Source organism: Ylistrum balloti, unplaced genomic scaffold, assembly GCF_031769215.1.
Source record: "Ylistrum balloti isolate Yb309-2 unplaced genomic scaffold, AGI_CSIRO_Ybal_v1 Utg370980, whole genome shotgun sequence".
NCBI lineage: Eukaryota > Metazoa > Mollusca > Bivalvia > Pectinida > Pectinidae > Ylistrum > Ylistrum balloti.
The window spans coordinates 92,982-119,480 of NW_026782549.1; the positions used below are offsets into that span (position 1 = coordinate 92,982).

Here is a 26,499-nt window from a genome sequence, read left to right on the forward strand (position 1 = left end):
CCATTGTTAACACGAAGACAACCCCTATAAAGGTATGTCCCATGTGCAAGTTTAGGACGAACGGCTCAGAAGAGCTAAAAGAACACCTTGTGCTCTGTTGATTGAAACATGCGACGCAAAATACATTTTGCTGTGGCCAGTGTGACTTCACTACTACTAAACAAGTATACCTTACGAGGCATGAGAAACGGCACCTGGAGGAACATGTATTGTAGCTGTACTGTAGTTTGTTATCTTCTGTCATGAGGTCGGCATTGTTCCAGACTTACACTACACCCTGTCTTTATATAATTGTATTATCACATCTTACAGCTATGGGTAAGCCGCAGTTTCTTTAGCCTATAATTAAGTTACATGTAGTGCAGTGGGTGTGCTCGCCTGTCACCCTTTTGGAACTCTCCTTCGTGAGAGATAGAAATGTAAACTGCAATTTAGACCGGTCTGTCGAGATGGAAAACAGGATTTTCATGATGCTTAAACGTTAAAACGGCCTGCACAACAAGGTAAACATGGTTAATGACAGCCAATGTTATAGACGTGTCTAATTGCTTTAGTAGATAAATAATGGAAACTCAAATAATCGCCTGTCTGTTAACTGAACGTTTAAGACTAAACAAACAAGCTAATTGCAGAATTTTAACGTGCCCGACTGTGGTCTGTGCATATACACTGTACATGTATAAGTCCCTGTTCCCTACTGTATATGTAAACATACGCCTACTTAATTCTTGAAAACAGAAAAATGGCGAAGATCACTCAACCGACGGAGCATGCTTTTTTGCCACAGTTGGTAGAGCCATCAATAGTCTGAATGATTCTGACGTTCTATTGACTTTTTCATATCGCCCCGGAGTTCATTGACCCAGACTGTTATAAAAAAGTTGATAGAACATCAGAATAGTTCAGTCTTAGCTATCGATTATCATGCTGGAGACGTGGATTGGATTCATGTTGGAGCACTCGACAGGGATGTAATTTTCAGTTGTTTTTTTTTCAAAATTGGAAAATAAATCTAAATGTTTAGCTTTTTCAAGTATATATCAATATAACTATTAAAAGCTTCGGTTTTTATATTTCAGCTCTAAAGGTCGATTGGCAGATTAATTAGCTGTGGAGAATTCTATTATAACTCATTTTAATGCAACCCATAATATCTCCAAACAGCATAGAACCATCAAAATGATCAAAACAGATTTCCCCATATTTTTTAACCTACCTGTTGTAACACTTAACTCGAACAGGACTGTTTGCAACTATATTTTTAGTTGTACAATTATCCCTTTGTATTGCTCAGATAATTCTACCATAGCGTCACCAAGGATACATTTATAGACATCATAGATACATGTACAGACATTACATATATATTTACAGACATTACATATATATTTATAAAAAAAATATAGACATAATACATCGAAAGATTACAGATAAATTTATAGACATATTATATATATTTACAGACATTCCAGACACATTTATCGACCTTAAAGGTATGTTTATAGACATTATAAGCACATTCACATGTTGAATTATTGTAATGGGTTTATGGATATTTATAATGTAAATTATGTATACATTCATCACATTTTATTTGTAAGGTTCATGTGGAAAATGGAGCAGCTGAGTATGTACCAGCTGGTGGTAGTGGCGACAGTAGCATTATGCTATTACAACTCTCTTGAAGCAGGCTTTGTGTTTGATGATGTCTCTGCCATTGTCGATAATAAAGACCTGCGACCTCATGTTCCAGTACAGCGACTCTTCTGGAATGACTTTTGGGGTACACCCATGCACAAGGTAAAGTATACATACCAGTATATAACATGAAGGACCTAGTATTGTCTCTAATTGTTAATTAATTTCATAAATCTGTTTTATCAAAGAATCTCTATAAATGAATACTTGCTATTACTTTAGATCTTCAGCATAACAGTTTTGAGAGATCAGTGCAGATTACAAGGAATGAACACGTTGGCTGTATTTCACTGCATGTCATAAGAGACAATTAATTTTGGGGCACCTCTTGCAGATGGACATGTGTACTCCAATGTTTCCATTTAAGGTAACATTGGAGAGCCCAAGATTAGGGTCTGATGCATTCCACTTCATTTCATTGGAGGCGACTAAGATTTGACCACCTGCAGAATGGAAATTATGCTTTTACTAATACACAGACATTCAAAAGACCAAAAAAAAAATAAATAAATCTGTTGTCTCCATTGCAACACTTGGGATCTTGATTTATTTCTTTCTTTTCTATCTTTCACTTTTTTTTCTCTGCTTCATTTTCCACCCTTGCTGTCCATCTTAAAACCATCCTCGTATGATCCTGGCTGTTGCAGTGATGTTAAATTCCTTCAAAAAAAGAAAATTATCCAGAAATGAAAGTACTAAAATAAATCTAAGTTTATCACAAAAATTATGTCCTGTCTAATTATACTTTCGTAAAGTAACTTTCTTTTGTTGCATCATTGTAGGAGAAGAGTCACAAGTCCTACCGGCCCTTATGTGTGCTGACCTTTCGTCTGAACTACTTCCTTCACCAGTTAGATACCATGGGTTATCACCTTATCAATGTCGTCCTCCATGCTGTAGTCTGCCTTCTGTTCATGAAGTAAACAATTTTTTACATTTTGATATATTACACACATATTGACATATATTGTACCTGTACAGGTCATTAATGTTATGTTGGCTGATATTTAGAGTTTTGTTAATGTAAACAAAAATATCTTGTAAACTTACTTGGCCATCTTCTGTTACAGAGTATGTGAAATCCTCTGAATTATTGTAGACTTCTTGTTGTTAAGTGCGGTGTTCCATTTAATCTTGTGAAGTTTGTTTTTTTTTTTTTTAATTTTTTTGATGTAATCAATGTTTATATAATATCTCAAAAGATGGGGTTGTTTTTTTTCTGTGTCATAATACAAATTTATTTACATTTTAGCAAGACACAAGAATGTGTTATTCAAGTTGATATTATCCATTACCATTATGATATTTCATTTCTTAATCTTAGATTTGTGATATGACTTTAATTTGTATGTACTTTTTTGGTAAGGTTGTAATTGATGTTGCTGATATCAAAAATTAATTCATGTGTCAGTAATTGCCAAATATTGAAACATTTTCCCAATTTCAATATAAACAACTAATTGTTGTCTTGTTGGGTATTTCACTACGTTTTTTTTCTTTTATTATTTTCTGTTTTCTTTCATGTATTGATCAATATCTTTTATTGTTTAATACTATATTTTTCACTTTGTAGAATGTGTCGTATGTTCCTACCAGACCTGGCAAGTTTTGTGGCAGCCTTTCTCTTTGCTATTCATCCGATCCATGTTGAAGCAGTAAGTTTCCATTGTGACTTTCATGAAGAAATTGCATCTAATGTCACAAGATTACAGATATTAACTTAAAATATATAATATCAACAGTATGCTATATTATGTACTGACTCTCAGTAATAAAGATATAGGATCTTTTTATGCTACATTAGGATGCACACTTTAATTAATTTTTTGAAAGTTAAACATTCAATAACAAGTAGTAATTTAAATATTGTTTTTGTAGGTGACTGGGGTAGTCGGGAGAGCAGAGGCCCTTTCCTCAATTTTCTTCTTATTGGCACTGATGTCATTCTCAAAGTCTACAGGATACAGATCTGATATAGGTAACAGATTCTGATATCATTGCCAAGGTCTCTCATATACTGGTCTGATATAGGTAACAAACAAACTCTGATGTCATTCTGATGGTCTACCAGCTACACATCTGAAATAGGTAACAAACAAACAGACTCAGAAATTATTCTCATGGTCTACCAGCTACACATCTGATATAGGTAACAAACAAACTCTGATGTCATTCTGATGGTCTACCAGCTACACATCTGAAATAGGTAACAAACAAACAGACTCAGATGTTATACTCATGGTCTACCAGCTACACATCTGAAATAGGTAACAAACAAGCTCTTATGTCATTCTGATGGTCTACCAGCTACACATCTGAAATAGGTAACAAACAGACAGACTCTGATGTCATTCTGATGGTCTACCAGCTACACATCTGATATAGGTAACAAACAGACAGACTCTGATGTCATTCTGATGGTCTACCAGCTACCAATCTGAAATAGGTAACAAACAAACAGACTCTGATGTTATTGTCAAGGCCTACCAAATACAGGTCTAAAATCAGAAATTTTATGCTTGGAATTGGCTGGTCCAGAAAATTTATTATATATTTTCAAATCAATACATATAGCTTTCACACATTTTGTACAAGATTTTAGTTTAGTATAGTGTTCATTTTTCCCTCTAGGAGGCACACATTTAGGATTTTGCAAAAGAATGTTTCTTATAAGGAAGATTTAACTTAAAATTGATAGCTTAACAGTTTTGATTAGTACATGAATCGATCATATGAAAAAAAATATACTTATTAGACAGACGAATTGCTAATAAAAATCACTAATCCATTGGCAAAATCCACTTGTTATGGTGAGTGAATGAGCTTTTTTGCCCGGCTATGTGTATTTTGGTGTTTTTTTTTTTATACAGGTTGGAGACCTCTGATATTGACAGTTATACTTGTCACAGTGGCCATGCTATGTAAGGAACAAGGCATCACAGTCATTGGCGTATGTTGTGTATACGAGGTGTTTGTAGCTCAGAGGGTGAGTACTGTACAGGCTGGAGTTAGTTTACAGGCTTCAGTGACACCTAGATAGTCTTGATAGTATTGATTACAATAACAGATCATCTATATGGATATGTTGTATTGGGAGATAAACATTGATAGTACTTTTTACAGCCAATGTGTATGGAGTTGAAGTAAACGCAGATCAACCTTAATGGTTTTTGACCTCCTTGAAGATGAGACTGGGGTGTCTTATCCTGAACGGAAAGATTATTAGGATGGCAAAGATTTGGTTTGCTGAGTGTTGACAACTTTATAATCTTTTCTGAAGGGTTGAAATTAATAGTGAATGATTATTTTGTCTTACTCTGCTGCTTTTGTTAGGTTATGTGTTTCTGTTGTCCTGTTACTTTGTATTGTTGATTTTACATCATTGATACAAAAGGGTTACCAAGTATTTAATTGTTGACATCCCGTCAGTGAATAGTTACTGTGACGTCATACCAAAGGATGAGGCAAAGAAATCTCACATCTGTACAGCTGTGGGGCTGCACAACGTTACACGATAGGAAAATTGGACCAAAATAAGCTATTGCACATTTGTGCGTACCTTGTGTGGTTCTATCGTACAAATGTGCAATTCTATCATAGTTGATGTAATTTTAGAAATGACTTATAAATAATGTTGGTTTATTTATTTTTAGCCCACCATCATCGGCTGGTGTTTAAATCACCCTGCATGCATTGTTGTGGTCTGTGCATGAACAATTTTTGTTGTCCCATTTCTTGAGAAGAACTTGATGGATCTGTCTCAAATTTCATGTTATAAGTTCCTTTTAGTACCTTATTGTGCTCGTCAAATTTTGGGACTGGTCATAAAAACAAAATGGCCAACACGTGGCCATCTTTAATTTTGACTTTGGAAATTTGTGGTTGCTATTTCTTGGGAACTACTTGATGGATCTTTCTTAAATTTCATATTTAGCTTCCCTTTGGTCCCTAGTCTGGGTCTGATCAGAAAAACAAAATGGCCGAATGTTCTTTTGAATAACTTCAGGAATTTTCCATTTAATTTTCAATCCGTAATATTAGCAAACCATTTTTACCAAACCACACAAAATGTACGTTGTGCATTACCATTACTGTAAGTAAGTCCCAGTTAAGAGAAAACTCCATCCCAGATGGATGCACTAAGTGACCTTCACTATTTGAGACGGTGTTTATCTTCATAGTAACACAATAAGGCATCACAATCAAAAGCATTGCTTGTCTGATCATAGTGATTTTGCCATCAGCAGCTAAATCTAAATAAACTAGGAAGCAAGCTTTGTTATGAAGAGACTGCAGTGTTCTTTAAATTTGAAGTATACATAAGATATACCAGACTTTTTTGTGATCTTCCGAAATATGACTTAATTTATATGTATGTGATTGATAATGTGCTTGATCAATATGATGTTTACCTAATATTTGTGTTAGAAAATAGTCAACTCTATGTAGGCATATTGGATAATGGATATTCTACCATCGGATTTAGAATTCCCACTATCCCTCCTACATACTTATGGTTGACTCAGTCTTGTCAGCCATGTTTACAATTTTTCTATAAAGGGAGATTATCTTTACTGCCAGTGTGTTGTAAAGGGAGACCATTTATACTGAGCGACCTATATGTTGTAGGCCACATTTGTAGAGTTGTTGACAATATTGGGAAGCTTTGTGAAGGGAAAGCCATCCATCCCTCCCTGGCTGAAAAACTCTATCATACGAGCTGGTTTCCTCGTGGGTACCACACTCTTCCTTCTCTTTGCCAGAATCAAAGTGATGGGAGCTCAGCTCCCAGTCTTCACAAAGTAAGTGTCTGATGAAAATGACCTCTATTCCAGTGTTATCCCATAGAAATGAATAAATAGAAGTAGATATAAATTTTGAAGTCAGTCATTGAACCAGTTGATTTTTCCATATTCCTGATAGGAAAGAAATTAAGGCATACAAAGATAATTATGTAGATGTTGCACTGATGTATAGTAAAGTTGCATATCTGCAATGGTTATCATTATCTACAACATTTTATCAACTTTCCAGGTTTTGTACTTTTTATGTTTCATATTAGTTCATAGCAAGTACTAAGACAGTTGGTAAGTTATTACTGCAGTTTTGTGTGATGATTAGTTTTGAGATGTCACTATTTCACTTTATAGTTTTGATAACCCTGCCTCTCAAGCTGCCTTCCCTGCCCGACACCTAACATTTAACTACCTCCTGCCAGTCAACATATGGCTCCTCCTGTGTCCTTCTGGTCTTTGCTGTGATTGGACAATGGGAACTATACCCCTGGTGAAATCCTTGCTGGATGTGAGAAATGTTACTACTTTGGCGTTTTACACCTGTATGGTCAAGTTTATTACCTACATGCTTAGTAGCCAAGATAAGAGGAACAGAGCTATAATTATGGTAAGTGTGTTTTTGAGAGAGAGAACCATTGTCCTGTAAAGTTTGTCTTGTAGGGAGTTATCATCAACTTAGAAGTCTGTGAGGTAGAACTGAAGAATCATCATTTATCATATTATGTATGTCCTGCAGGAAAAAAACTGGAGTTCATATTAAATCTATATATTATGAATGTCAGATGTTTTATTTTTGATTTGTGATTTTGTGTTTCCCAGGCGCTGACTATGATGGTGCTCCCGTTTATTCCTGCATCCAACTTGTTTTTTCCGGTTGGATTTGTGGTGGCTGAGCGTATCCTCTACACTCCTAGTATGGGCTTCTGTATGCTGGTTGCCCTGGGTTTTCAACTCCTCCTCACTCATCACAAGTGAGTTTTGTGGTGTTGATCTTTATCAGGTTTTAATAATTCTTCAGATCAGCAGATTGTTCTGGTTTTATTTTTTCTGATCTTCAAAATTCCTTCTCTGATATAGTAACTACCAAGCCCTATGTATGAATACATTCTTTTTATGCCAGATGAAAAACTACACAAAATCAAGTTCTTGAATTCCTCCATTGATAACATTTTGTTGGTCAGTAGTCAAGGACAAAGGTCACAGTATGAATCTCTCACTAGATTTAGATCATGAGAATTTGGTGGTAGTCATGGTTACAAGGTCAAAATTCACATTTGACCCCTGCTGAATTACTAGTAACAACGTTCATTAAAAGCTGAAAAGGGGATGATCTAAATACATGTACGTTAAATATTTTTAATGCTTCAGAATCTTTATGAAAACTTATACTGTATTTGACCTAATTAGCGCACTTTGCATGTGCAAAAAACAATGAATGGGTGTGTTTTATTAACCTTTTCTGCACTAATTTCAAAATTCCCATTCCTACTCTGAAGCAATCATGAGATAGTCCTCTGCGCATGAGGTTTTACGTTACATAAAGGATGGTTTACATCTGTGTTATGTGTTTGATATGTCACCATTCATTTGCTACTATTTATTGTATGAAGTAAACAAAATCATGCTTACTGAATATCTATGAGAAAAAATGAAAAAATTGTTCAATAGAAACTGAAAGTTAGAGTGTATATCTGCTCACTGTACTTCATAATGTAGGTTATTTCTAGAACATAACCCACTTTATACTCATTTGTTTATATTCAAATGTTTTATTTAATTTTTCCCATCATCATTGACCAGAAATCGAAAGTAAAAACGAGTGCGCCATTTTGTTGTCAATGTAAACAATGCAATAAAACCAGATAATTTCAATGAATACAAGTATTTTAACAAATGATTAAACATGAAGCTTAAAGTTTAATATTTCACTCATTTTTATATTTTTATTGGTAAAATATGCATTTTGTATGCCATATCCTTTTTTTACAAAACATGCTAGGTTTTAATCAGTGCACCCAACTTTTTTCCCTGAAAAAGGTGGGGGTGCACTTAAAGGAGCATGTGTGCTAATTCAGTCAAGTACAGTAACCAGCGTTTCATTCTGAATTTTAAGGTAGCTTATTTTTTCAGACTTTGTTTTGATTTGAATTTGAATGCTGTGTAAATATGTCAGCATGCTGTTGTGTTCTACCTTGCTACTATTTTTAGCATGTTGATCACAATTTTTATTTTGTATTGTAATCTACTGTTGAAATTTGTCATCTTCCATCTTCCTCTACTAGAAAGACTCTGCTGTCGGTGGAGTTCATTGATATCATTGTCTCTGGTTGGAATCAATTATGTTGGCCTTTGATGCATTAAGGCATAACCTTTTTCTCTCATGCTGCCACACACCCTAAATTTAAATGTCTACGGAAAAAAATTATATTAAAGAAGTGTGAAAGATGTTATTAGAAAATTACATGTAAATAACATTGAACTGTTTTCAACAAAAAGTTGTTAACCAAGTATTTCTGCTTTGTTTTTGAAGTATGCTTCTAAGTCCCCCACTGGGAATGTGAGAGGACTGTAGTTTTGTGTTGTGTCAGTCCTTTTGTCCTTCCATTATCTTGTCCAACCCCTATCTTCTTTACAAAAAATCACATAGTTACATGTCAAAAGTAGGTCATTCTGACCTACATTTTGACCTTTGATCAACATAAAAAAAACAGATTGTCAGAAACTTTTTTTCTACACTACTTATCATAGTATCTTTATTCATGTGATTTAGACTCAACTTGGTCTGACATTGTTGCAAATCAAAAGGAAGTCACTTTCAATGAAATTTTTACCTTTGACCTACATCAAGGAAAAGATTTGTTGACCTTTTACACAACTTATCACAGGAAGTAAATACTTGTTTAAGGATTTATCTTGTTGAGGGTGTGTGTTGATGGGGGACTGTAATTCGGCCATATTTTCTTGTTATGAATGACTGAATCAGTGGAGATGACACATTTCACAAGTTTTAAACTGATGTGGATTTTTGGTTTGTGTTAAATTTTGTTTATGATTTGTTTTCTGCATTTTTCTCCTACTTCACAGAAGCTTGAAGCCTATTTTATGGGGCTTGTTTGGTCTCCTTTTACTAACGCACGGACTAAAGACTCACCACAGAAACTGGGAGTGGTAAGTAGGTTACACACTTGCATGCACTAGGCTGGACTTCCTCTCTCTTTTATTTCAATCTGAAACTTTCTGAAAATTCTGCAGGTTTCTTTTTGAGGATAGTTCAGTATTTCTTAGTTAATGTAACATGTAAGAAATGTGACATTTGCAGGAACCATAAGTTATTTGTGACATTTTGAAGGATAGAAAGAAGAAAAGATAATATTGTGTCTTGGCAATAGACAAATATGTGAGCAACACTCCCTCTACCTTTCCCTACACTCATAATAGGAGGGCTTGAAAATGCAGGAATGTTTTGCCTTCCTGTTGGTGATACAACAATAGGCCATTGTTAATATTATTATGTGTTAGATAATCTCAGTGTAATTAGTCATATTTCTAGTGGTACTGTATTCAAATATACATTTCCCAGTATAATCAACCATATTTCTACAGGTACTGTAGGACAAATATACATGTTCTCAGTATAATCAACCATATTTCTACTGGTACTGTAGGACAAATATACATGTTCCCAGTATAATCAACCATATTTCTACTGGTACTGTAGGACAAATATACATGTTCCCAGTATAATCAACCATATTTCTACTGGTACTGTAGGACAAATATACATGTTCCCAGTATAATCAACCATATTTCTACTGGTACTGTAGGACAAATATACATGTTCCCAGTATAATCAACCATATTTCTACTGGTACTGTAGGACAAATATACATGTTCCCAGTATAGTCAACCATATTTCTACTGGTACTGTAGGACAAATATACATGTTCCCAGTATAATCAACCATATTTCTACTGGTACTGTAGGACAAATATACATGTTCCCAGTATAATCAACCATATTTCTACTGGTACTGTAGGACAAATATACATGTTCCCAGTATAGTCAACCATATTTCTACTGGTACTGTAGGACAAATATACATGTTCCCAGTATAGTCAACCATATTTCTACTGGTACTGTAGGACAAATATACATGTTCCCAGTATAGTCAACCATATTTCTACTGGTACTGTAGGACAAATATACATGTTCCCAGTATAATCAACCATATTTCTAGCGTCAACTGAACTAGTGTTAACTGTATAACAATCACTTACTCCATTTTACATGTGTCTGTTAAATTGGGCTGCTGAATGGGGATTCAGTTTTCAGTCAATCATTTATGTTTACTTTCAAATGTCTTTTAGTCAAACAAAATTAACAGTCTATTTGATATGTATTACGTGTACAAGTGATTAAGATCTTATTTGTTGTGATGGTAAAGCTGAGTGTTTTTGTAGGAAGTCAGAGTATACCCTATTCAAGTCCGCCTTGAAAGTCAACCAGAGGAATGCTAAATGCTTTAACAATGTTGGTCATGCATTGGAAAAGGAAGAACGTTACATTGAAGCACTTGAGTACTTTGTCAAAGCTGCCAGGTTTGTATCGAACTATATCTACCTTTGGTTATCTTTAACCTGTCAGAGTTATCTGTCAGTCGTCATTGTAGTTCTTGTCTGTCAATGTTGCATAATTAAATGAGATGGTGTTCATCCCACTCCCCCACATACTGTAAAATTGTTAATTTTTGTGGAGATTTATATTCCTTGATTCTGTGAATACTCTGAAGCACTCATCTGTCAGACTAGTGACTTTGGTAATTATTAGGTCATCTGACCGAAGGGATCGCCTTTTGGTCCAAAATCCAAAATGGCCACTATATTGAAAACACATTTTTGACTTCTTCTCAAGTTCAAAATTTGAAATCTTGTATTTTATGTCAGATGACTGTTAAGGCCCATGGGCCTCTTGTACTCTTCACTTGTCTGGAAAAGGTGCATTAAAAATGTTCAAAATCATGCATATTGTGCTCAGACATTGTGTATTAGTCTTTAATTCAATCAAGTTTAATTATGAATTAATGATTGATTTCTTGTGAACATTTTGCTAAGTCTGTTACCATCAGTAAGTGTAATCAACAAGACAAGATTTAAAGAACATCCAATTTTAGACCTAGTGTAAACATTGTTGAGTGGGCGATCTTTTGTGACAATTTGCTATATATTATTTGAAGATCTGATAGAAAGCATAACACTAATGTACTTTCTGAAAATTTGCAACTTTCCACAACAATGACCCGCTGAAGGAATGCATAATGGTTAGGTAGACAGTGTTATTTTATTAATACATGGAATGATATGAAAAATCTATTTGTCAGGCGGATTAGTTACTAATAAAAATCACATGCCTGTTGACACCACTGGTCAAGACAAGCAGAAATATTTATCTTTATAAAAATGCATATGATTGTTATATGGTCAAGTTGCAAGTCTTATGATGCAAGATGATCTCTGTGGCCTGTGATTGGTCAAAATTTCAATATTGTCTTAAATGATACCTATTCATATTTGACATGTAGATTAATGAAAACAATAGAAGCATCTGTGTGACAACCAAGGTCATATTGTGTGAGTACAGCCAGGTGATATTGTGTGAATGTTTTAGGGTACAGCCAGGTGATATTGTGTGAATGTTTTAGAGTACAGCCAGGTGATATTGTGTGAATGTTTTAGAGTACAGCCAGGTGATATTGTGTGAATGTTTTAGAGTACAGCCAGGTGATATTGTGTGAATGTTTTAGAGTACAGCCAGGTGATATTGTGTGAGTACAGCCAGGTGATATTGTGTGAATGTTTTAGAGTACAGCCAGGTGATATTGTGTGAATGTTTTAGAGTACAGCCAGGTGATATTGTGTGAATGTTTTAGAGTACAGCCAGGTGATATTGTGTGAGTACAGCCAGGTGATATTGTGTGAGTACAGCCAGGTGATATTGTGTGAATGTTTTAGAGTACAGCCAGGTGATATTGTGTGAATGTTTTAGAGTACAGCCAGGTGATATTGTGTGAGTACAGCCAGGTGATATTGTGTGAATGTTTTAGAGTACAGCCAGGTGATATTGTGTGAATGTTTTAGGGTACAGCCAGGTGATATTGTGTGAATGTTTTAGAGTACAGCCAGGTTATTGTGGGTACAGCAGCAGCCAGGTGATATTGTGTGAATGTTTTAGAGTACAGTCAGGTGATATTGTGTGAGTACAGCCAGGTGATATTGTGTGAGTACAGCCAGGTGATATTGTGTGAATGTTTTAAAGTACAGCCAGGTGATATTGTGTGAATGTTTTAGAGTACAGCCAGGTGATATTGTGTGAATGTTTTAGAGTACAGCCAGGTGATATTGTGTGTGTGTACAGCCAGGTGTTGTTAGAGTACAGCCAGGTGATATTGTGTGAATGTTTTAGAGTACAGCCAGGTGATATTGTGTGAATGATATTGTGTGAGTACAGCCAGGTGATATTGTGTGAATGTTTTAGAGTACAGCCAGGTGATATTGTGTGTTTTAGAGTACAATGATATTGTGTGATGTACAGCCAGGTGATATTGTGTGAAGTACAGCCAGGTGATATTGTGTGAGTACAGCCAGGTGATATTGTGTGAATGTTTTAGAGTACAGCCAGGTGATATTGTGTGAATGTTTTAGAGTACAGCCAGGTGATATTGTGTGAATGTTTTAGGGTACAGCCAGGTGATATTGTGTGAATGTTTTAGAGTACAGCCAGGTGATATTGTGTGAATGTTTTAGAGTACAGCCAGGTGATATTGTGTGAATGTTTTAGGGTACAGCCAGGTGATATTGTGTGAATGTTTTTGGGTACAGCCAGGTGATATTGTGTGAATGTTTTAGAGTACAGCCAGGTGATATTGTGTGAATGTTTTAGAGTACAGCCAGGTGATATTGTGTGAATGTTTTAGGGTACAGCCAGGTGATGTTGTGTGAATGTTTTAGAGTACAGCCAGGTGATATTGTGTGAGTACAGCCAGGTGTGTGAATGTTTTAGAGTACAGCCAGGTGATATTGTGTGAGTACAGCCAGGTGATATTGTGTGAATGTTTTAGAGTACAGCCAGGTGATATTGTGTGAGTATAGCCAGGTGATATTGTGTGAATGTTTTAGAGTACAGCCAGGTGATATTGTGTGAATGTTTTAAAGTACAGCCAGGTGATATTGTGTGAATGTTTTAGAGTACAGCCAGGTGATATTGTGTGAATGTTTTAGAGTACAGCCAGGTGATATTGTGTGAGTACAGCCAGGTGATATTGTGTGAGTACAGCCAGGTGATATTGTGTGAATGTTTTAGAGTACAGCCAGGTGATATTGTGTGAGTACAACCAGGTGATATTGCGTGAATGTTTTAGAGTACAGCCAGGTGATATTGTGTGAATGTTTTAGAGTACAGCCAGGTGATATTGTGTGAATGTTTTAGGGTACAGCCAGGTGATATTGTGTGAATGTTTTAGAGTACAGCCAGGTGATATTGTGTGAATGTTTTAGAGTACAGCCAGGTGATATTGTGTGAATGTTTTAGAGTACAGCCAGGTGATATTGTGTGAATGTTTTAGGGTACAGCCAGGTGATATTGTGTGAATGTTTTAGGGTACAGCCAGGTGATATTGTGTGAATGTTTTAGAGTACAGCCAGGTGATATTGTGTGAGTACAGCCAGGTGATATTGTGTGAATGTTTTAGAGTACAGCCAGGTGATATTGTGTGAATGTTTTAGGGTACAGCCAGGTGATGTTGTGTGGTGATGTTGTGTGAATGTTTTAGAGTACAGCCAGGTGATATTGTGTGTACAGCCAGGTGATATTGTGTGAATGTTTTAGAAGTACAGCCAGGTGATATTGTGTGTGTGATATGTGTTACAGCCAGGTGATATTGTGTGAATGTTTTAGAGTACAGCCAGGTGATATTGTGTGAATGTTTTAGAGTACAGCCAGGTGATATTGTGTGAATGTTTTAAAGTACAGCCAGGTGATATTGCGTGAGTACAGCCAGGTGATATTGTGTGAGTACAGCCAGGTGATATTGTGTGAATGTTTTAGAGTACAGCCAGGTGATATTGTGTGAATGTTTTAAAGTACAGCCAGGTGATATTGTGTGAATGTTTTAAAGTACAGCCAGGTGATATTGTGTGAATGTTTTAAAGTACAGCCAGGTGATATTGTGTGAGTACAGCCAGGTGATATTGTGTGAGTACAGCCAGGTGATATTGTGTGAGTACAGCCAGGTGATATTGTGTGAATGTTTTAAAGTACAGCCAGGTGATATTGTGTGAGTACAGCCAGGTGATATTGTGTGAATGTTTTAGAGTACAGCCAGGTGATATTGTGTGAGTACAGCCAGGTGATATTGTGTGAATGTTTTAGGGTACAGCCAGGTGGAAATGTATTTATACATTACAGTTATATGGCTGTGATATTGTTAGTTGTTAGCACCTTTAATTGTCCCAGAGGTTACACACTTTTTTCCCCTTTTTTACAGTGTACAACCAGATGATATTGGTGCCCACATGAATGTAGGAAGGACATACAACACATTAAACCAGTCAACAGAGGCAGAAAATGCATACAAACGTGCTATGGATTTGTTTCCTCCCGTCATCCCAGGTCAGTCTCTGTATATTGAGGACTAATGTATTGCTCTTACACCAGAGATTAGTATGGCTAATTTATCATTCTATATTGACATGCTACAGTGTTTGTTTCTGATTTAATGAACTTACGTATGTTGTACTTGAAGCAGAAAACGGAAATAAAGTATAGAAGAAACTATTAGTAGGTAGTGTGTTGTATGTGACATCAAGATCGGGACTCTCATTGTACTTGTATTATGTATGATAGTGTAACATACTGTTTTGTCACCCAACACGTATTGTTTCCTGTTCCAGGTAAAAGTTACACGACACGAGTGGCTCCAAATCATCTAAATGTTTACCTCAATCTGGCCTCCCTCGTGTCCAAGGATCCTTCTCGCCTGGCCGAGGCCGACAATGTAGGTATCACATGTCAAGGTATTTCTGTATAATGTGTGGTTACAAAAATGTGAAAAAGAAAGGATTGATTTGTTTATACTTTATTCACAAAACACTCACTATGAACAATGGGGATATGGTTCACTGAACACTGACTATTAACAATGGGGATATGGTTCACAGAACACTGACTATTAACAATGGGGATATGGTTCACAGAACACTGACTATTAACAATGGGGATATGGTTCTCAAAACACTTGCTATTACCAATGGGGATATGGTTCACAGAACACTTACTATTGACTGTTGGGATATGGTTCACAGAACACTGACTATTAACTGTGGATATGGTTCACAGAACACTGACTATAAACAATGGGGATATGGTTCACAGAACACTTAGTATTGACTGTTGGAATATGGTTCACAGAACACTTGCTATAAACAATGGGGATAAGGTTCACAGAACACTGACTATTAACTGTGGATATGGTTCACAGAACACTGACTATTTATAGGGGATATTGTTCACAGAACACTCACTGTTAACTGGGGATATAATTCACAGAACACTGACTATTAACTGGGGATATAGTTCACAGAAAACTTACTTTATTGACTGTGGGGATATGGTTCACAGAACACTGACTATTACCGCGGGGATATGGTTCACAGAACACTGACTATTACCTGCGGGGATATGGTTCACAAAACACTGACTATTGACTGTTGGGATATAGTTCACAGAAAACTCACTATTAACTGGGGATATGGTTCACAGAACACTGACTATTAACTGGGGATATAGTTCACAGAACACTGACTATTAACTGGGGATATGGTTCACAGAACACTGACTATTAACTGGGGATATAGTTCACAGAACACTGACTCTTAACTGGGGATATCAGTAGGATTGTTGGGTGCATAGCCTTGCTAAAATACTTAAATTTCATTACCTGATAATGTTGTCTAACAGTCACCTTGATCTCACAACTGATGAGGATGACTATTTACACCTTTATTGTGTCATGTGATGATGTATGACACTCTAACATCCACTGTTATCTTACAGTCAGTGAGGACACCCAGTTACACCTGTATTGTGTCATGGTATGATGTATGACACTCGTACATCCACTGTTATGTTACAGTCAGTGAGGACACCCAGTTACATCTGTATTGTGTCATGTGATGATGTATGACACTCTAACATCCACTGTTATGTTACAGTTGCTGAAGACAGCTATTTCCATGAGGCCTGACTATGTCCAAGGCTACATAAATCGTGGTGATATTATGGTCAAGATGTCAAGGTACGTAATGTCTATTGAACATCAATGTTCATGACTGCATCGAAGGAGTGATCCAGTTTGTTTATTCTACAATGTGATGTTGATTTTTTAAGACTTTCTTTTCTTAGAAATAGTTACCAGTAAGGTATATTATTTACGCTCAAGTAGCCTGTGATAAATTGAGATATAAATGATTTTGATTTCTATTATGGCAAACCTTCAGTCAAAATTAATTAAATATTGTTATACCCCCCGCAACGAAGTTGAGCGGGGCGGGGGTAAACTGGAATCAGCTTGTCCGTCCGTCCATACGTCTGTCTGTAGACGGAAGATTATCCGGCTATGCATTCGCACAGTTTTCAACGGAAGTGATTTTTCAAACAGTTGCCATGGTAACGGATTGGCAGCTTCCGATTGGTCAAAATTGGACGTCCATTGACGAAAGTTTGTCCGCCTATGCATTCGCACAGTTTTCAACGGATTTTAAAAAAAATATTTTGTGGGAATGTTCAGTACAATATGCAGATGTGCCCTCTGAAGTGATTTTTCAAAAAAGTTGCCATGGTAACGGATTGTCAGCTTCCGATTGGTCAGAAATTTAAATATTGTTCAATTTCGCTGAAAATTAATATATAGTGGTATTTGAGTACTGAGAATTCATTGGTAGGCATTTCAAAACTATTGGTTGACATGGTTATGGATTGGCAGCTTCCAAATTGGTCAAAATTTAAATATTGTTAGATTTTGATGAAAATTAGTACATGAGGGTATTTGGGTACTGTGAATTCATTGGTAGGCATTTCAAAACTATTGGTTGACATGGTTATGGATTGGCAGCTTCTCAGTTTCCTCCGTTAAACTTCCATTGTTTTTAAACTCCTAGCAGTTGCGGGGGGTATCAGTCACCCATCCTAGTGACAGTTTTAGTTAAACCTGTTCAAATTATATGAAATTATGCCTGGGAAAATAAATTCAATTCAATTGAATTAATACTTTCATGGTGAACATTGTTTTGTTTCCTCTGAAATGACTATTGAGTTGTGGATTAATACTCTCAGTTATCTGTGGCTAATGTATCTTCTGTTAAGTGAAAAGTGGCCTATGATGAACTGATGTATATGTTGTTTATGTAATGTGGTCTGTGATGAACTAAGGTATATGTTGTTTATGTAATGTGGTCTGTGATGAACTAAGGTATATCTTGTTTATGTAATGTGGTCTGTGATGAACTAAGGTATATCTTGTTTATGTAATGTGGTCTGTGATGAACTAAGGTATATGTTGTTTATGTAATGTGGTCTGTGATGAACTAAGGTATATGTTGTTTATGTAATGGGGTCTGTGATGAACTGATGTATATGTTGTTTATGTAATGTGGTCTGTGATGAACTAAGGTATATGTTGTTTATGTAATGTGGTCAGTGATGAACTAAGGTATATCTTGTTTATGTAATGTGGTCTGTGATGAACTAAGGTATATGTTGTTTATGTAATGTGGTCTGTGATGAACTAAGGTATATGTTGTTTATGTAATGTGGTCTGTGATGAACTAAGGTATATCTTGTTTATGTAATGTGGTCTGTGATGAACTAAGGTATATCTTGTTTATGTAATGTGGTCTGTGATGAACTAAGGTATATGTTGCTTAATGTAATGTGGTCTGTGATGAACTAAGGTATATGTTGTTTATGTAATGTGGTCTGTGATGAACTAAGGTATATCTTGTTTATGTAATGTGGTCTGTGATGAACTAAGGTATATCATGTTTATGTAATGTGGTCTGTGATGAACTAAGGTATATGTTGTTTATGTAATGTGGTCTGTGATGAACTAAGATATATGTTGTTTATGTAATGTGGTCTGTGATGAACTAAGGTATATGTTGTTTATGTAATGGGGTCTGTGATGAACTAAGGTATATGTTGTTTATGTAATGTGGTCTGTGATGAACTAAGGTATATGTTGTTTATGTAATGTGGTCTGTGATGAACTAAGGTATATGTTGTTTATGTAATGTGGTCTGTGATGAACTGATGTATATGTTGTTTATGTAATGTGGTCTGTGATGAACTAAGGTATATGTTGTTTATGTAATGTGGTCTGTGATGAACTAAGGTATCTTGTTTATGTAATGTGGTCTGTGATGAACTAAGGTATATGTTGTTTATGTAATGGGGTCTGTGATGAACTAAGGTATATGTTGTTTATGTAATGTGGTCTGTGATGAACTAAGGTATATGTTGTTTATGTAATGTGGTCTGTGATGAACTAAGGTATATGTTGTTTATGTAATGTGGTCTGTGATGAACTAAGGTATATCTTGTTTAAGTTATGTGGTCTGTGATGAACTAAGGTATATCTTGTTTAAGTTATGTGGTCTGTGATGAACTAAGGTATATCTTGTTTATGTAATGTGGTCTGTGGTGAAGTTAAGTATACTGTTTAGTGTATACTAGCCATTGATGAAATTACCTGTATGTTTTTGTGTAAACTAGCCTATGATAAAACTAAGGTATATGTTGTTTAACGTCATGAAGTAAGTATAATGTTGTTTAATGTAAAGTTGCCTGTAATTTGCTGGTGTATTTGTATCTTGTTTTCCCTAAAGTAATATCTCCTGAGGAATCATTATTATTACTATTATCTTCACCATAGATGTGTATTTTAAGATGAACTCAGTCTCACTTATTTTGTCTAGTGTCATGCATTGTGTGTCTGTAAACTATTTACAATTTTTACTTCTTCTCAAAAATCCCTGAGCAGATTTTCATGAAATTTTGCAGAAACTTTTCCTTGGCTAAAAATGGAGCCAAAGATAGCTCACTTACCCCAGGGGCCTGAATGTTGGGACCAAAAGTGGGCCAAATTTATTCAAATTTCAAAAATCTCCTTCTCAGCACCAAGATATAGTAGAATCAATTGCTGTTCATGGATTGAAGGGTCTTCAGGTGTTTAAAAAAATCACAAATTTGTGAATTTCATGACCCCAGGGTCTTATATTTCCCCCCAAGGTAAAGTTTACATTAGTTTATGAAAATTTCAATTTGAGCATAAATATTTGAGCATAATATTTTTCATTTGGAATACTTAAAACTTAGTAAGAATTATTTGTGTAGGACAACAACTTGATTGTTTGCACATATTGACCTTGACTGATCTCCAGGGCTGATGGGTGGGGTCAAATTGATATGTATTCCAAAAATCTTCTTCTCATCAGATTGGTAGAGTCAGATGCTCTTCATGGATGTAGGGTCTTCGAGTGCTTTGCCTAAATTGTAAATTTCATGATCCCAGGGTTTCACATTATCCCTTGAAAGGGGTTGAAATTTACTCTAGTTTTTATATGAAAATGCATTTTGAGCATAAAAATATTGATTTTCCATTGAAAATAGCGTGGTAAGAATTATTTGTATAGGATGATAGTTTTGATGGTATGCATTTCTTGACACTTGTTGACCCCTTAGGGCTTAAAACATCACGTAATTTTACTATCATCAATGTTGCAATTTCTTTTTTGTAGCATTTGAAAGCTATATACCCTATAACCTTTGTATTCAATATTGCTTACTTCAAGTGACTGTCAAGGCCGCTAAGCTGCTTGTTTCATCAGTTATGAAAATGTTACATTTCTAACTCACTTTAACTTAATTACAGACTACCAGATGCACTGGATCAGTACAAATTGGCTCTAAAATACGAACCAGATAATGCTGATGTCCATTATAATGTAAGTCATATCAATGATCAGTTCAGGAGTAGTGGTGGCATATAACTGACCAGTTCAGGGATAGTAGTGACATATAACTGATCAGTTCAGGAGTAGTAGTGACATATAAATTATCAGTTCAGGAGTAGTAGTGACATATAACTGATCAGTTCAGGAGTAGTAGTGGCATATAAATGATCAGTTCAGGGGTAGTAGTGACATATAACTGATCAGTTCAGGAGTAGTAGTGACATATAACTGATCAGTTCAGGAGTAGTAGTGACATATAACTGATCAGTTCAGGAGTAGTGGTGACATATAAATGACCAGTTCAGGAATAGTGGTGACATATAACTGATCAGTTCAGGAGTAGTAGTGACATATAACTGATCAGTTCAGGAGTAGTAGTGACATATAACTGATCAGTTCAGGAGTAGTAGTGACATATAACTGATCAGTTCAGGAGTAGTAGTGACATATAACTGATCAGTTCAGGAGTAGTAGTGACATATAAATGATCAGTTCAGGAGTAGTGGTGACATATAAATGATCAGTTCAAGTAGTATTGGTGACATATAACTGATCAGTTCAGGGATAGTAGTGACATATAACTGATCAGTTCAGGGATAGTAGTGACATATAAATGATCAGTTCAGGAGTAGTAGTGACATATAAATGACCAGTTCAGGAGTAGTGACATATTAATGATCAGTTCAGGATTAGTAGTGACATATAAATGATCAGTTCAGGAGTAGTAGTGACATATAAATTATCAGTTCAGGAGTAGTAGTGACATATAACTGATCAGTTCAGGAGTAGTAGTGACATATAAATTATCAGTTCAGGAGTAGTAGTGACATATAACTGATCAGTTCAGGAGTAGTAGTGACATATAACTGATCAGTTCAGGTGTAGTAGTGACATATAAATGACCAGTTCAGGTGTCATAGGAACTTTGTTGCTGATGTTTTTATAAACTGTACAAGGAAGAATAACTGCTTTGTATCTCTACAGCTTGGAGTTGTTAACCTGGAGATGGGTAATGCAGCAGCAGCTAAGATCAACTTTGAAGAAGCTCTGCTTCATGATCCAGATCATATGGTAATTAATAATTCAGATTATCTTTATAATTGATCCCACCGTCATCAGGTAGATAGTCAATAGTTTACACCATTTTCATTTTGAACACAGCACTAGAAATTTTGGACCATGGTATCAGATGATTATCCACAATTGACATGATTTTAGTATAAATTCATGTGGAAAGAAATGATCAATCTTATAACAAATGAAGATTATTAATGGCACATTGTAGGTACCAAGATCCTTCTGGGATTTCTTGTGGTGATCATTCTCAAAATTTCCTACAATACAAGTAGATAATTTCATGAATTACCTTATGACTTATGTTAGATGAACATGAATGTTTTCACAAATCTGTCAAAGCTGTCAGTGAATTATCGACAACATGTTGACAGGAAACATGTTTCATCCTAAATAACTTTACAGTTCATAAATTATAAAACACTAGTCTAACACAAGTTTAATATAGATATACTATCCTTGTTTCAGCAATCCTTGTACAACTCTGCTATCATGCTACAGGAGGGAGGGGACCCAAGAGACTGGCCTGAGGCAGACAAAAGGTAGGATATGTGGTCAAAATTTAAAGGTTGTTGGCTGCTTACTTTGTTCATATTAAACAGTATGTAATCAACTTGTCTACTCTCCTTCTGTTTTTCGCCCCAGACTTGGCAAGCTGAAGGAATTTAACCCTGCTGATTCCAAGGTCCACTTTACCCTAGGGATGCTGGAAATGGATAGACATGACTTTGTCAAAGCTGAGGCACACTTTAAACGCTGTATAGAGGTAGGTATCCAGTCTGAAACATGATAGTCACTAGTTTACTAAGGCTGTATAGAGGAAGGTCTCCAGTCTGAAACATGTTAGTCACTAGTTTACTAAGGCTGTATAGAGGAAGGTATCCAGTCTGAAACATGTTAGTCACTAGTTTACTAAGGCTATATAGAGGAAGGTCTCCAGTCTGAAACATGTTAGTCACTAGTTTACTAAGGCTGTTTAGATTAAGGTATCCAGTCTGAAACATGTTAGTCACTAGTTTACAAAGGCTGTATAGATTAAGGTATCCAGTCTGAAACATGTTAGTCACTAGTTTACTAAGGCTGTTTAGATTAAGGTATCCAGTCTGAAACATGTTAGTCACTAGTTTACTAAGGCTGTTTAGATTAAGGTATCCAGTCTGAAACATGTTAGTCACTAGTTTACAAAGGCTGTATAGATTAAGGTATCCAGTCTGAAACATGTTAGTCACTAGTTTACTAAGGCTGTATAGATTAAGGTATCCAGTCTGAAACATGATAGTCACTGGTTTACTAAGGCTGTATAGGGGAAGGTCTCCAGTCTGAAACATGTTAGTCACTAGTTTACTAAGGCTGTATAGAGGAAGGTATCCAGTCTGAAACATGTTAGTCACTAGTTTACAAAGGCTGTATAGATTAAGGTATCCAGTCTGGAACATGTTAGTCACTAGTTTACTAAGGCTGTATAGAGGTAGGTCTCCAGTCTGAAACATGATAGTCACTAGTTTACTACTGCTGTATAGAGGAAGGTATCCAGTCTGGAACATGTTAGTCACTAGTTTACTAAGGCTGTATAGAGGTAGGTCTCCAGTCTGAAACATGTTAGTCACTAGTTTACTAAGGCTGTATAGAGGTAGGTCTCCAGTCTGAAACATGATAGTCACTAGTTTACTAAGGCTGTATAGAGGAAGGTATCCAGTCTGAAACATGATAGTCACTAGTTTACTAAGGCTGTATAGAGGTAGATCTCCAGTCTGGAACATGTTAGTCACTAGTTTACTAAGGCTGTATAGAGGTAGGTCTCCAGTCTGAAACATGATAGTCACTAGTTTACTAAGGCTGTATAGAGGAAGGTCTCCAGTCTGAAACATGATAGTCACTAGTTTACTACTGCTGTATAGAGGAAGGTATCCAGTCTGGAACATGTTAGTCACTAGTTTACTAAGGCTGTGTATGTAACTGCTTTTGGTATGTCCATATATGCAGTGTCTTTATCGTAATTATATCTGCTTAATCATGAAGACAATGCTCTCAAGAGTTGAAAAGTTTGTACCCAGGTTGTCTAATTTGATACTGTTTATTTTCTGTACAATGATTCTTTTGGTATTGTTGTAACAGCTGGAGGGAAGCTTTAAAAGTGCCTTGTTTAACCTTGCACTCCTTCTGACTAATAACATGAAGAAACCTTTGGAAGCTGTTCCTTACCTGGAGACACTTTTACAGGTGAGTTACATGTTGTATTGCTGAAAAGGAAACACAGTAAAACACTTTTTGCAGCTGTGTTATTGTGAACATAGTAGAGCTATATTTCCATCAAATGGTTCCACTCCATAAATACCCATATATATTATATCTCTAAAAGGTAGCATAACCTGTCTGTTATACCATATAACTGATAATTTTCTTGGGTCAAAATTTTTTATACGGATAAATTTATATTTAACAAATTATATACTTGCTTTTAAACATTTTCAGCATCACTTTAAGTAAGTTATTCTTTTAAATTGCTATCAATGCTACAAATGGTTTAGGGCACCCCTCATGTCTAATCAGAAATGATCCTCTTCAGCATAACCTTTTACTAATTTCCAACACCATGCTGAAATTTGTCAGAAGATGATAGAGGAACATTATATCAAACTAACTCCCAAAACATCAACAATTATCTGGTTGTATTACTTAATATTCTTATATACACACTTGTTTCAGTTTTACCCGAATCACACTAAAGGCAACATGTTGATGGGTGACATTAATGTTAATAACCTTAAAGATCTGGATGCTGCAGAAAAGGTGGGTAGCCATGTAAATCTCCTGTCGTCAGTCAGTAAGATATATGAATAAGGTTGTAGTGATGCTAATTTGTTGCAGTCATCATTGGAATATGTTAATGAGAAGAAAAAATATCAAAAGTTTGAATCTGTTGCCTTCAATCACTTAGGAGAAAACTTGAATAAATTTATCTTTATGGTTATGGTTGAAAGGTGATTGTAGTAAAGGCTATAAGAAACTCCATTGTCCCTCTACCCACCCCATATAAAAAAAAGAAATCTCTAGGTTTTGGTTTATGTTACAGAACTTCAATCTAGTGATTGCACTGGAGCCACTGAATGTTCAGGCACATCATAACCTGTGTGTTGTGTACGTGGAGAAGCGTGACCTATTCCGAGCGGAGAAATGTCTCACACGCGTCCATAACATGGCACCAGAGGAGCAGTACATCTTCAACCATCTACAGATTGTACGCACACGCATCAATGATGCTATCAAAGCTCATAAAGAAAAACAGCGAGCTTCACAAGAGGCAGCAATGACTGATCAGAATCCTTCAGGCCAGCAGCAGCAACAAGCCCAAACAAAGCCTCAACAAGCACAGCAGCAACAACAAAGACAAGAACAGCAACAACAGCAAGCAAGGCAACAGAATCAACAACATAAACAACCTCCCAACCATCAACCTCCCCCACCGCTAAAACAACAGAAACCACCTAAAAATCCATTGCCAAAAGAAAAACAACCTAATCCTCCTTCTCATTCAGATAATTCCCCTCCTCGACATTGATATATGATATGTGAGAGTAAGGCTAGATGTAAGTTGTGTTAGCTGCATGTTTGGTAGTTGTAGGTATGTGGAGGATATTTTAAGAGGATAAGTTGTCATTATTGAAATTTTGTTTTCTAATTTTTGATGGTTCTGAAGTGTTTTGTAGTATGTTTTGAACATTCCTACCCATTATAAGCAATGAGAATAAGGGTTTGCATATGTTACTCTATACATAATTACAGTTATCATTGTAGACTTGAAGGTTGCCAAAACATTACTAGTCTTTTACAATGGTTCTATTGTACAAGACCCAGTTGTTTAGTACCGGGTACAGATGATAGACCATACCATACATGTGATACATGTAAAACTACACAATCTAATTTAATTTTTAATCCTTAAATGGAAAAACTTAAGTTAGATGTGATAACAGTCTGGACATCTGACTTTTCCTTTATCTTGACTGCATGTATAGTTGTATCAACGTAATTCATAAACTCATTGGAGAATATGGAAGGGAGAGAACTCTAATATAAATCATAAGTGACATTAAACATTTATAGCCTCCCAAGGTTATACGTCTGTAAACTTACTGAAATATGTTTTTATTATAGGTTACTGCTCATTGGCTGTTTCTATGACAACAAGTCTTATCTGTTTTACTTACTGTTAGCAAGCTGTAGAAGACTTGGAAAAAAATATTGTCAGTAACTTTATGGAAATATTAAATGAATTATTATACATGAACTTATATTTTTATGGAACCGTAGCAGTTCTATTTTCATACACATATGTAGACTTTATAAAAAAAAGTAATTTTTTTCAATTAATAAATCTTATTTTAAATAATATACCAGGTAGTGTATTAAATCTCAAATATATAAATCATTAAAAAATCTAACCATAGGTGATATAAGTGACTTATTATGTAAGACAGAATCAATGGCCTGTACCTGTCTGTTACTAAGGCTGGTATATCCTAGTACAGTATGCAATTGATATACCACAGTGTATTTAATATGTAATGCAATGTCTATTGTTGTACATTTTGAATCTAATTAAATGTAGAATTCTATTTTACCAGAGACTGGTGCACTGGTGCATTAGATTATATAATTCTAAGTGTAGTTTTATTGATTGATTGTATCACACTGATAGCAAAATTTGATGTGAATATCATGAAGCATTTGTTAGTTGTATTGAGGTGTCGATATTGTCATTTGTAAAGTGATGTTGTATTGAGGTCAATGCTAACCATTGCTTCGTGTTGTACAGAGGTCAATGCTAACCATTGTCTTGTGTTGTACGGAGGTCAATGCTAACCATT

At 35.6% G+C, this 26,499-nt stretch overlaps 1 protein-coding gene across 2 annotated transcripts; it reads left to right on the forward strand.

Moving 5' to 3' along the window:
• The first annotated feature begins 452 nt into the window (after positions 1 to 452).
• Positions 453 to 26,023, forward strand: LOC132559853 (protein O-mannosyl-transferase TMTC3-like). 2 transcript variants are annotated; one of them, XM_060224482.1, is made up of 21 exons: positions 453 to 503; positions 1,602 to 1,800; positions 2,481 to 2,617; positions 3,272 to 3,353; positions 3,577 to 3,676; positions 4,569 to 4,684; positions 6,328 to 6,500; positions 6,849 to 7,101; positions 7,314 to 7,465; positions 9,579 to 9,662; positions 10,955 to 11,092; positions 15,034 to 15,158; positions 15,440 to 15,543; positions 16,760 to 16,842; positions 20,476 to 20,548; positions 21,542 to 21,628; positions 22,100 to 22,173; positions 22,277 to 22,397; positions 23,747 to 23,851; positions 24,338 to 24,421; positions 24,705 to 26,023. In XM_060224482.1, exons 2-21 carry the CDS (start codon positions 1,606 to 1,608, stop codon positions 25,188 to 25,190), a joined length of 2,772 nt encoding a protein of 923 aa, XP_060080465.1. In that variant the 5' UTR covers positions 453 to 503; positions 1,602 to 1,605; the 3' UTR covers positions 25,191 to 26,023. The 2 variants fall into 2 exon arrangements, with proteins under 2 accessions (XP_060080465.1, XP_060080466.1); XM_060224483.1 differs by lacking the exon at positions 9,579 to 9,662.
• The last annotated feature ends 476 nt before the right edge of the window (positions 26,024 to 26,499 follow it).

Excerpts from the sequence above, each read along its gene's own strand:
- LOC132559853 (XM_060224482.1), top strand. The coding sequence starts at position 1,606 with ATGTGGAAAATGGAGCAGCTGAGTATGTACCAGCTGGTGGTAGTGGCG. Across the intron at positions 20,549-21,541 it reads ATGCTGATGTCCATTATAAT|CTTGGAGTTGTTAACCTGGA; the intron begins GTAAGTCATATC and ends GTATCTCTACAG. Across the intron at positions 22,398-23,746 it reads ACTTTAAACGCTGTATAGAG|CTGGAGGGAAGCTTTAAAAG; the intron begins GTAGGTATCCAG and ends TTGTTGTAACAG.